At 40.1% G+C, this 11,862-nt stretch overlaps 1 protein-coding gene across 1 annotated transcript; it reads left to right on the top strand.

Annotated features, from left to right (window-relative positions):
- On the top strand, window positions 1-11,859 carry LOC311260145 (neural cell adhesion molecule 1-like). Its single transcript, XM_084357660.1, has 15 exons — window positions 1-282; window positions 1,065-1,136; window positions 1,277-1,468; window positions 1,666-1,803; window positions 2,158-2,305; window positions 2,387-2,460; window positions 2,641-2,774; window positions 2,987-3,119; window positions 3,235-3,402; window positions 7,479-7,598; window positions 9,765-9,865; window positions 9,968-10,145; window positions 10,284-10,479; window positions 10,576-10,692; window positions 11,316-11,859. The coding sequence occupies exons 1-15, from the start codon at window positions 219-221 to the stop codon at window positions 11,356-11,358; spliced, it is 1,878 nt and encodes a 625-aa protein (XP_084213786.1). The 5' UTR covers window positions 1-218; the 3' UTR covers window positions 11,359-11,859.
- Window positions 11,860-11,862: the final 3 nt, after the last annotated feature.

The following is an 11,862-nucleotide window of genomic DNA, read 5'->3' as shown; positions in this document are numbered from 1 at the left end:
CAACAGGTTTCTGCACATTAGTGCGACACAGAGTTACATATATTTGAGGTTTCTTTGAGTTCAGCAGATTTAAGTTGAGTTTGTAAACTTTATCAGACAAGCATTGAAGCTTTCTGTCCAGCTGTGTTGACAGAAAAATCAAAACATTCAGACTCAACGGACAAACTGTGGCGCGTTGACTTGAAGACGTAAGATTGGCAATCAGCAGCCAGGTGAACATGAAGCAATCAGTTCTGATCCTCAGGACAGCCTTGCTGCTGCTGCTGTTGATGTACAGCGCAGGTAAGATCCATGGACATTATTAAGATTTTAGCAACAAACACGGTGTGGTAATAAAATGTTTTGATATGTTCTGCATGGCAGAATTACTGAGACTGTGAGTAAATGCGAGTTCATTTTGAAGTGCTAGCAGTCAATAACTAATATAAATTGAAAACTAATATCTGTCACTTTTTGTTACAAAAATCAAGTTTTAGTAGGATTTGAACATCTGAAAAATTTAAATAAACAGTTGTCATCTATTGTCAGAGGTTTTTCCCTCTAACAGCTCAAGATGGTCAACATTTCTTTGGGCTATACAATTTGTTAAGGGAATTAAAGTTACCATTTATTTGTTTTACATTGTTCTTTTACAGTTTAATGATATGATGTAGAAATATGAACTCACATTTCAAGAGCAAAATGTGAGTTACAGTATGTCACTCCTTTTTTTAATGTTTAAAATGACAAAGCAATGATCACTATGACTCTCGTGGGTATGTGTGTTGTGAGGCGGATGCTGCAGTAAATCCGTTTTGTCAATTCTAATCTGTTGGGAACACGGACAGCATGGAGAACTATCAGTTCTACTATCATTTTCAGGTTTGAAATGTGTGGATGTTGCTCAAAACAGGAGTATAGACCAATGTTGTAGACCATGAAGTCCTTGTGAATGTTTTTAGTTGACCAACGTGTGCAATATTAGGGTAGAATTAGTATGAGTGCATGTAGGTGTGCTTCTCAAATGCCTTTTTTTGAAAGATGAAATAGGTGCAAAAGGAAAATTAGAATCTTCTCTCCTCCAGATGCAAGGACTCACATCATAAACATGAACCCAGATGTTCTGGTGGGAGAAGAAGTCACAGTGTTGTGTATAGGTGAGTGATTTCAATTTGACTTGATGGGTTATGAAACTTGACAATGTAAATGAAATGTTTCAGTTTGAAACTCAAGGCCTCCACAGTTATTTTCACTCTGTCTCTCCCTCCTTTCCTTCTCCTCTCCTGTCCTGTCCCAGCTGTGGCAGGCGGAGAAATAACGTGGTCCAAGGATGGCAAAAAAATCAGTGATAAAAAGGTGTCAAAGATCAATGAAACCTCTTCCAAAATTATTATTAAGAAGGCCACAATGCAAGATGCGGGCACGTATACCTGTCTTTGTGAGTTCAACACTGGATACGATAAAACTGAGATGCGGCTGCATGTTTACGGTACGTAACAACCGGCTGCATCACCTACTTGTTTGATCAGTTGTTGCTGAACCTGTCCAGTCCGACAGATCTTTTATTTAACTAGAAATCCTAAAATAAAAGGTCTTTTTTAATAAACCAAACCCTATTTAATTTGATGATAGCACCCATTTTGTTGCAGGCAAAATAGTCAACTTAAGCTTCTCCTCTTTTGACAGACGGTCCATCATTTGGCCAAACCACCACCTACCACGAGTTTCTGGAGGGCACAGACGGTGTGGTGCCATGCCTGGTGACCGGCCAGCCAGCTGTGGATGTTCAGTGGCTCAGAGACAAGCAAGCAATCCCTTCTAATGGTAGGACCAGGACCCTGGACCAGTTTTTGATCTTTAGATCCAGCACTTGTAAATATTTCTATCACTAGTCACCATTACAGTAATACAGTTTGTATTTAAGTGAGCACCTTCTTTTTACCCATCATGACATCCTACACAAAGGTGCTTTAGATTTGTGTCTGCTATAACTTATTTTATTGCTTTACAACAAATATACTTGGGTCTTGGGTGTATACATACATCCCAGAGCAAAAGGGGCTTTGCAGTGTGCTTTGTAGAAGTCTGCAGTAAAATGGCTGAATGATGGACTTTTATCCGGAAACATAACTTTGACTCTTTTATTTGTTCACTGTCTGCCTTTTTCTCTCACTTCAGAGGGAAGCCATGTGCGTCAGCTGCCTGATAACAAACTCCTTATTGAAAAGGTGAAAAGAGAGGATGCTGGGACATACGTGTGTCAGGCCCAGATCAGAGGAAGGCCCATCTATAAATTGCTCTCTGTGTCTGTTGTTGTTAATGGTCAGTATCTTTTTCACATCAATATTAAATGAAATGGCCAGGGGTTTGAAAAACCTGATATGGTTAGGCACACTGATTGACAAAGAAATGTTGTTTTGCACTGCACCGCAACCAACAAGATAGCTGAGAGCAGCGCTACCATCATGCTTCATGTTTTCGGTTGGTTCGGTTCTCTATAAGTTTTTCTGTTAACACCATCATGAAAATTGAAAACGTGCTATTGAACCATGATGACATGTTACTTTATCCAGTTGTACTATAATGACTCTGGGACTTGTGTCGCTCAGCATGTCTTTACATTTTAGTGAGATGGTTGCTGCTGTGATCATTTTATTTCAGAGGCCCCGGAGGTGTTTGTGTCTGCAGAGCAGCAGAGTGTGTCAGTGGGTGAGCGTGTGTCTGTGTCCTGTAACGTCTCTGGCCATCCTCAGCCTGAGCTACACTGGCTCAACAAGCACAATGGACACACAGTGGTAAGAGTGTATGGACACATACACACACATAGGCAGTTTTGATCATCCCCAGAACAATATGAGCTCTATGACTTGACACACAGCACCCCAGTTAACTCCATGTTACCGTCTAACTTCTATCACTGTTCAGCTATTCCAGCTACATGAAGTTTGAGCTTTTACAGGTCTGTATATATATGATTGAATATTTCCTTTGTGCCTCCCTCTGTCAGGAATCCTCTGGTCGTGTCCGTGTTGTTGACGGTGCGTTGGTGATTGAGGAGGTGATGCCCTCTGATGGTGGACTGTATTCCTGCATGGCTGTCAGCACCTCTGGAAATGCATCAAGAGATGTTGCAATACACAGTAAGAAAATAAAAGTAGACTGCATATTTACTTATACTCATCCTTCTAGTACATTTTATAATGTTCTAACATTTGGTTTTCCTTCCTTCATTTGCTCCTCCCTTCTGACCCACAGCCCAGCCCGGCCCGCTTCACTCCCTGTCAGTCTCACCTGGACCATCCTCAGTCCTCTTCTCCCTCAAAACTCTGCCCATCAGTGGAGGAACACCGATCACACATTTTGTTCTACAGTGGAGGCAAAGTGCAGCAGAACAGTGGGAGGAAGCCATGGTCCCAGCTTCAGGTAAAACCTTTGCTTGTCATGGTCCTGTCATTTCAGTTCCACTTTCTGTATGTTCTATGTGTTTTCTGGGTTTTTGTGTTGTATTTCGCTCCATTTCCCTCCTGTGTTTTTGTGCCCCTTCCTAATCTGCTTTCCCTCCACACCTACACTGCATCTCCTTTGTTAGTTCAGCCATGTTCCTAGCATTCCCACTCAATACTCTCACCTGTGTCTCTCTGCCTCACTCTACCTGTACCTCATCCCCTTAGATAGTTTAGTTTGTATTTAAGTACAGTCTTTAGTTACTTTAGTGACTTTAGTTAGTCTAATCTTTGTTGAGTCATCACTGTGTTGCCGTGAACCTGAATAAAACTTCCATTTCATTTCCCGCCAACAGTCTCCTGTGTTTGAGTCTACCTTCTCTGCTCCATCGTGACATTGCTCTTAAAAGAGGCTTTGCAGTTGTCAGTCATTATTCAGGAGAAAATCAGTCAGTTCATCTTTTATACTGTAAACTACTTATATAATAAAACTGACTCTGCCATAAATACATAAATAATATTTAAAAGTGTTGAATCAAATTTGAAACTGCTAACTCAAGATAAGCGTAAATATTGTTTGTAATACATGTCGGCATTAATAACTCCTGTTTACCTCCTAGAAGTCACTGAATTTAACGGTGTGTGTACATTTCATCACTACAATCGTAGTTTTCTCTGGACCTGTTCCAAGTCTGGAAGAAGCTTGTTTATTCTGGCTAGAGAGCCTTCAAACTTAAAAGAAAGCCCTTTATAATGCCAGAGCACCTTATTATTCAGCATTGTTAGAGGAAGATAAGAACAACCCCAGGTTACTGTTCAGCACTGTAGCCAGGCTGATAGTCATAGCTCTCTTGAGCCCTGTATTCTTCAGTATACACTCAGCAGTAACTTTATTGTCTTCTTTAATGATAAAATTCTACTCATTAGAGACTAAATTCATCACCCCTTGACCTCAGATAGTACCAATTTAGCCTCTAACACAGAACCCTTAGAAACAACCATAAAACCAGATATACAGACCCTTTCCAAAAATTAGAATATATGGAAAAGTTTATTTATTTCCATAATTCCATTCAAAAAGTTAAACTTTAAACAATTTCAAGTATTTATTTGTTTATTTGTGCAAAATTTGGGCTTCCAGCTCATAAAACCCACGAAAACAGAAATTCAAAAAATTAGAATACTGTAAAGAAATCACCATTTACTTCTCAGTTTTTGCAGAAAAAAAAGAAAGAAATTAGGATCACATCAAATCAATCAAAATATGGTACTTTCAAAACGATATGTCAATCTTCAATACTTGGTTGGGAATCCCTTTGCCTTAATCACTGCCTCGATGCACCGTGGCATTGAGGCAATCAGCCTGTGGCATTGCCTGGGAGTTATGGAAGCCAAGATTTCCTTGATGCTTGCTGTCAGCTCCTCTTTGTTTTTGGGTCTGGTGCCCCTCATTCTCCTCTTGATAACACCCCATAGATTCTCAATGGGGTTTAGGTCCGGTGAGTTGGCTGGCCAGTCAAGCACTGTGATGGCATGGGTATCAAACCATGTTTTGGTGCTTCTGGTGGTATGGGCAGGGGCCAGGTCCTGCTGGAAGATGAAATCTGCATCTCCATACAGATCTTCAGCAGAAGGAATCATGAAGTCCTCTAAAACATTCTGGTAGACTGTTGCGGTGACCTTGGATTTAAAAAGCAGAGTTTACGAACACCTGCACTGGACATTGCACCCCAAATCATGACTGAGTGTGGATATTTCACACTGGACCTCAAGCAGCTTGGGTTCTGTTCCTCACCCGTCTTCCTCCAAACCCTTGGACCTTGATTCCCGAATGAAAGGAACACTTTACTTTCATCGGAAAAGAGGACCTTGGACCACTGGCCAACAGTCCAGTCCTTCTTCTCCTTGGCCCAGTTGAGACGCTTCCTGCGTTGGCTCAGGCTCAGAAGTGGCTTGACCCGAGGAACCCGACAGTTGTAGCCCATCTCCCGGATGCGTCTGAATGTGGTGGTTTTTGAAGCTGTGACTCCCGCCTCATTCCACTCTTTCTGGATCTCTGCCAAATTCTTGAATCTTCTCTGTTTGATAATCTGCTGAAGCCCACGGTCATCTCTTCTGCTGGTGCATCTTCTCCTGCCACATTTTGCCCTTCCACTAGACTTTCCATTGATATGCTTGGACACAGCACTCTGTAAACAGCCAGCCTCCTTAGCTATGAACTTTTGTGGCTTACCCATCCTATGGAGGGTATCAATGATGGTCTTCTGGCCAGTTGTCAAGTCTGCAGTCTTCCCCATATTGAACCGAACTGAGACAATTGAACCAAAGTGAAGCAATTTAATGACACCTGGAGATACCTGTGCAGGTGCTTTGAGTTTAGTAGATGATTAGTGTGTGACACTCAGTTTAAAACATTCATGCCCTGCAAATTTTGGGCTGATTTCTTCACAGTATTCTAATTTTTTGAATTCCTGTTTTCATGGGTTTTATGAGCTGGAAGCCCAAATTATGTACAAATAAACAAATAAATACTTGAAATCATTTAAATTGTGGGCCCTGAATCTATAATCTATGAAAGTTTAACTTTTTGAATGGAATTATGGAAATAAATAAACTTTTCCATGATATTCCTAATTTTTTGGAAAGGGTCTGTATATCTAGACTGCTTTTCTATTATTGACCTTCACCAGCAAACTTCCATTACTTCTTCATCTGAACCATCAACATGTCTGTTAGACCCAAACCCAAGTTCTACCTTTACTCAGCACTTCTCTACTCAACATGATCAATCCGAAAAACCCCTTCTGAAAAAGCCAACACTTGATCTAGAGATTTAAGCCAACTATAGACTCATATCTAACCTTCCCTTTTTCCCTTAGATCTTTGAGAAAATCGTTGGCAATCAGCTATGGGCTATCAGCTTTCTAGGTTTTAGAGTGAATCATAGCACCAAAACATCATCGGCGAAAGTTGCAAATGATCTCATAATTGCATCTGATGAGGACTTATCTGTGTGCTAGTCTTGTTAGATCTTCGTGCTGCACCATTTACCATCACATCCCACTACAAAGACTCCTTTTTTATTCTTATCAGTAAGGCATGGACAAAAAGCCTATCAGCGGTGGTCTTGACCGGTCTTGTTCAAAAAACCCGAGTCTGCCCAGTCCGAGACCGAGACAAGACTGAGTAAAAATCCCCTCGATTCCAAGACAAGACCAAGAGCCTCAAAAAATGGTCTTGAGACCGGTCTCGAGACCAAGACCAATCTCGAGTACTACAACACTACCCTAACCCCCTAACCCTAGTTATCAGACTGATCTTAGTTTGTGTAAGTTAACAATGAATCCTGATTGCATACCAAAATTAGTGAAGGGGTTCCACAAGTTTGTGTGCTTGGACCAAAACTATACCACTTTATATGCTTCTTTTAGGGAATATCATTAGAAAACACGCAATATCATTTTCATTGTTATGCAGATGATACACAATCATAATTATCCCTTAAGCAAGGTGACAAACTTCAGGCATGTCTTAATGATATCTGGATGATTTGCAATTTTCTGCAACTGAATCCTCATAAGACAAATGTTAAATTCAAGAACATTAAAGGAACATCCTGTCTCAAAAAGATGCAGAAAAACCTAGGCTGCCATAGGTATAGACAGCCTGAGAATTCCCATGATGCTCTGAGCTCCTCTTTCTTTCTCTCAATCTGTACACATTCATGTCTCATTAATGCATGTTAATAACTGGGCTCTTCCCTGGAGTCCCTGTGCTCTCTCGTCTCGCAGCTTCCCATGGATCAGGGTTTGCCCTGCTTCAGTGGTCCTGCTTGACTCCTACTATCATCACCATTATCATCGTTATTTTTATTATGATTATTATCGTTATACTTTTAGTATTATAATTTTCATAATTCAACTATCAAAGCAGTTATTATTGTTGAGGCTTCTGTACCCACCACCCCCTTTTTGTTGTGAGTTGGCACTAAACAAATATTGATTGATTGATTGATTGATTGATCTGATGTTGTTTCTTTCTGTGTTTGCTCTGTAGATCCTTTAGCTATCAGCACCCTCAGGCAGTGCACATTGTACACAGTGCGTTTGGCTGCCATGAATGCAGTGGGAGTGGGACAGTTCTCAGACACAAACGATGTCCGCACACTGGCGTTACGTAAGTGCTACACACATCAAACCCATATTTCACGATGTGTGCAAAGCATAAACTGAATATGCAGCTTGTGCATGTACCTTTATGTATGTTTGTATAAATGATGCACATTTATTGATGTAAAACGTACAATATGTGTACAAGCAAGTACTCAGGCTAGTGTGTAATAAGTCTAGCAATCTGCCATCTGCCTCATCTGCCATTGTTAATTTTTTTCATATTCATGCAAACCTCACCACAACGTTTCCATGACATCATCATCTGCTGTCTGATGTTCATTCACGATGCTGATGACACCGTGGAATCTACTGTCATCCATCCTCAGAGGGTAAAGTACACACAGTGATCTACTAAATGATAAAACAATAAACAAATTCGTTTTTTTTTGTTTTGTTTTTTTTCCGTATATGCAAATAGTACAAGGCTTCTTGATTGCTACCAAGCAAATTATTTGCACAACATAATATAGAAATGAAAATTTGAGGAAGCAAAATAATAATAAAGCACAGAAAATAAATAAATAAATGACATATTCGAAAAGGAGTGAGAAGAAGCATAGCTTGTTAGCTCTCACCCCTTAATGTAGCCTACATAGAGTCATGGTCAAAACTTTACATACACTCGTAAAGAGCTTGTACATCATGGCAGCCTTGAGTTACAGTTACTTCTACAACTCTCATTTGTCTGTGATGGAATGAGTAGAACACAAACTACTTTGTCAGAAAAAAGTTTGGTTCAATAAAGAATTTATTTTAGGTCTTCTGAAGATGTGACCACATATGCTGGGTCAAAAATATACATACAGCAACTTGAACAATCAATTTTGGTGATTATAGAATGTTTTGTCAATCAAATTTGCTTTGTAGCATGGCCTCTTAACTTCTTCTGAGTGATTATGATTGATAACGACTGAAGACTTTTTAAATTTTAATCGGGCTTGTTGATACACCCATTAGACTCAGCCACAAACACTTCAATAGGAAAGTCTAAAGAGCTCAGCATTGATCTGAATCTATTATTAGTTATTTAATCTGTTTGCCCTTGTATTTTGATCGTATTTGTACTTGAATGTACCTGCTGCTATGATAACCTAATTGCCCTTCAGGGATTAATAAAGTTATCTATCTATCTGAAAGAGGACATTATTGATTTGAACAAGTCAAGAAAGTCACTTGGAGCCATTTCAAAACTGTTGCAGGTCCAAAGATCAACTGTGCAAACAACTGTTTGTACATATAAAGTGCATGGCACAGTTATGTCACTGACACGATCAGGAAGAAAACACAAACTAACACCTGCTGCTGACAGAAAATTGGTTAGGATGGTCAAAAGTAGACCAAAAACATCTGAAAAGCAAGTCTGCAATGAATTAGAAGCTGCTGGAGGACAGGTGACAGTGTCCACAGTCAAGAATGTTTTGCATCAACATGGGCTGAGAGGCTAGCATGCAAGAATGAAGCCGTTGCTCCAAATGCAACCGAAGTTTTCTGCTGATCACACGGACAAAGAAAAAACCTTCTGGAAGAAAACTGCAGTCAGATGAAACGAAAATGTAGTTGTTTGGCAATAATGACCAGCAATATGTTTTGAAGAGAGAAGGTGAGGCCTTTAACCACAAGAACACCATGCCTATTGTCAAGCATGGTGGTGGTAGTATTATGCTGTGGGGCTTTTTTGCTGCCAGTGGATCTGCTGCTCTAAAGAAGGTAAATGAAATAATGAAGGAGGAGGATTATCTCTAAATTCTTCAGGAAACCTAAAACCATTAGCCAGAAGATTGAGCCTTGGGTGCAGTTAGGTGTTCTAACTGGACAATGATCCCAAACAAACAAGTTCGTGCCAGGAAGCCACCAAATTTAGTTGAACTTCACTGATTATGTCAAGAGGAGTGGTTAAACATTCAGCCAGAGGATGACCAGAAGCTTGTAACATCCTGTCACATCAATTTTCAGAACCAAACTGTATTTTGTGACAAAGTAGTTTGTGTTCCACTCATTCCATCACAGAAAATTTAGTGTTGTAGAAATCATTGGAGCTAAAGACTGCCATATACATGTTCTTTAAAAGTGTATGTAAACTTTTGACCAGGACTGTAAACAGTATGAAAATATTAGTTATTATTGTTCATGGTCATCAGTTATTTCCATCCCCCCTGTCTTCTGTCTGCAGGTGATGGAAAAAAGGCAGAGCATAACTCCTTCTCTATCCCTGTTAAACAGAGTGATGATGGTGGAAGTCCTCTGCAGCACTTCACCGTACGATGCAGACCGGTAAGAGACAGTGTTAGTCGGTCCGTACAGTGAATGTGACTCTTCTTTGGTCTTTTTTGTTGTCTAACTTTCATCCTTCACTCCTCTCTTATGCTCTCTTAGGATAAAGAAGGTGCTGAGTGGAAAGAGATACAGCTGTCGCCCACTACTGACTTTATCTCTCTCAAAGAACTGTGTTTTGAGTCAGGCTCAACTGGAGATCAACTGGAGGTCAGAGCAGTCAGTGATAATGTTTCCTCTCTAGCTACAACGTTCAACTTCACCATTGGAGATCAGCCTGGTTTGTGCCCCCATACACTTGAGCATGTTAGCCTGAAAATGTGGTTTCAATTGTGAGTTAGGAATGCTGACACAAATGTAATATCATATTTCTAAATTTTAGTAAGCTCATCTCGACCCTCTCATCTCTCCCTCAAAGTGAGCAGCCGCAGTATGGCCATAAGTACCGTGGTTGCCGTCGTCATGGTCATCTTCCTGGTGATGTTCCTGGTAATAGACGTCACCTGCTGCTACAGATATCACTGTGGCCTGCTCATGTTCATTGCTGTGAAATTCTTTGGATATAAAGTCCAGGGTCTGAAATTGCTTGATGAAGGAGAGAGGACCACTAATGCGTATGTAGGAAATTACAAAATATTTCACAAAATGGAAACTTCTTCGTCATCAAGTTGTCATCATTGTATTTCAAACCTTTGTGTGTTTGTGTACAGTCAAGTGAAGCTGATACGTATATCCACTCTGAGAGGCAGCACAGCGGGGATTCAGACTAAGGAGGGGGGGCAGCTCACCGAGGTCACCTGCGACAAGGCCTCCCTCACCAAACACGAGTATGTTCATTCACTCCCATTGAGGACAAGCTATCTCACCTGTGTGTAAATCCCTGCTGAAAGCTGTTTCCTGTCAGGCTGATATCCAAGACAGTTGTCTATGGATTGGTCCTGCAGACAGTGTTGCAAGTGAGGCAGGGTATTATTATTTCTTGATCCAAAGAGTGAACTATTCAGTTAAATAACAAGGTATTTTAAAAGTAATGCAGTTACAATGTCAAGGACTTTATCCAAATACCCTGAAATCACCACATTACAATTTTAAGATTTTTTTTAAGGATTTCCAGCACACGTACAAACCCTATGCTTCCATAAATATTTTTTCCAAAGTCAATGTGAATTTGCATGCAGAGCTGTTGGCTAAATGAATAACTAACTATGCTCATATATACTGATTTCATTATGCAATGAAACAGAAGAAGACATTATACACTTTCATGTTGAAGTCCAAAACAATGTTCCAAGTTATGTTAAAGACAGTCAACAACAATGTTTGACTTAAATAAAATATACAGTTCACTTACAGCAATTATTAACTGACTCCACTTTGAACTTAGCTATTACTCTATACAGTTCAGTGTTTTATACCAATATCTCATTGATGAATTGTTTCTTTCCCACAGGAAAATACAGCCAGATAGAGACCTGCACCATGCCAATGTGTGAGACTAGAAAAATGGACAAACAAGAAACAATAAGAACCAACAAGTAAATAAAGCATAAAGAACAAGAGAAGATATCAAACAATCACTCAGTCTTAATACAGCCAGCTGACTTCACATTGGATATAAGTGCCACTGGAAAAGTCAAACTTTACTGACAGACTGCAGGAAAACACTGATGCCGCTGAGGTTTGTTCAAACTGTTTCAGACGCCTGTGCTGTTGGAGTGAGAGGACAGCGGGCCTGTGTTCAGCCTCTCCTGGCAACGCTGTCCTCTCCTCAGGTTGAAAATCTCCCTGCTTCCAGTTGACATGAAGACTGACAGAAGCAGGAGATTATGTTGTTGTATAGTCTTTTTGTTGTTCTGTCTGCTCTGATTTAGGATCGCGATACATAAGAGTAAAAATCTCCTTTGACAGGGTAATCTTGTAATAAATTATTGTATCATGGATATCCTGTGTAATTCAGACATTTTTGGCAATTAAAATATTTTTCTCGTTTTCCATAT

This window comes from Pagrus pagrus (genome assembly GCF_965226575.1).
Source record: "Pagrus pagrus genome assembly, chromosome: 7".
NCBI classification, from domain to species: domain Eukaryota; kingdom Metazoa; phylum Chordata; class Actinopteri; order Spariformes; family Sparidae; genus Pagrus; species Pagrus pagrus.
The sequence above is the reverse complement of the archived record's forward strand: the minus strand, read 5'-3'. Positions and strand labels throughout refer to the sequence as shown.

Excerpts from the sequence above, each read along its gene's own strand:
- LOC311260145 (XM_084357660.1), top strand. The coding sequence starts at position 219 with ATGAAGCAATCAGTTCTGATCCTCAGGACAGCCTTGCTGCTGCTGCTG. Across the intron at positions 1,137-1,276 it reads AGTCACAGTGTTGTGTATAG|CTGTGGCAGGCGGAGAAATA; the intron begins GTGAGTGATTTC and ends GTCCTGTCCCAG. Across the intron at positions 10,146-10,283 it reads CACCATTGGAGATCAGCCTG|TGAGCAGCCGCAGTATGGCC; the intron begins GTTTGTGCCCCC and ends TCTCCCTCAAAG.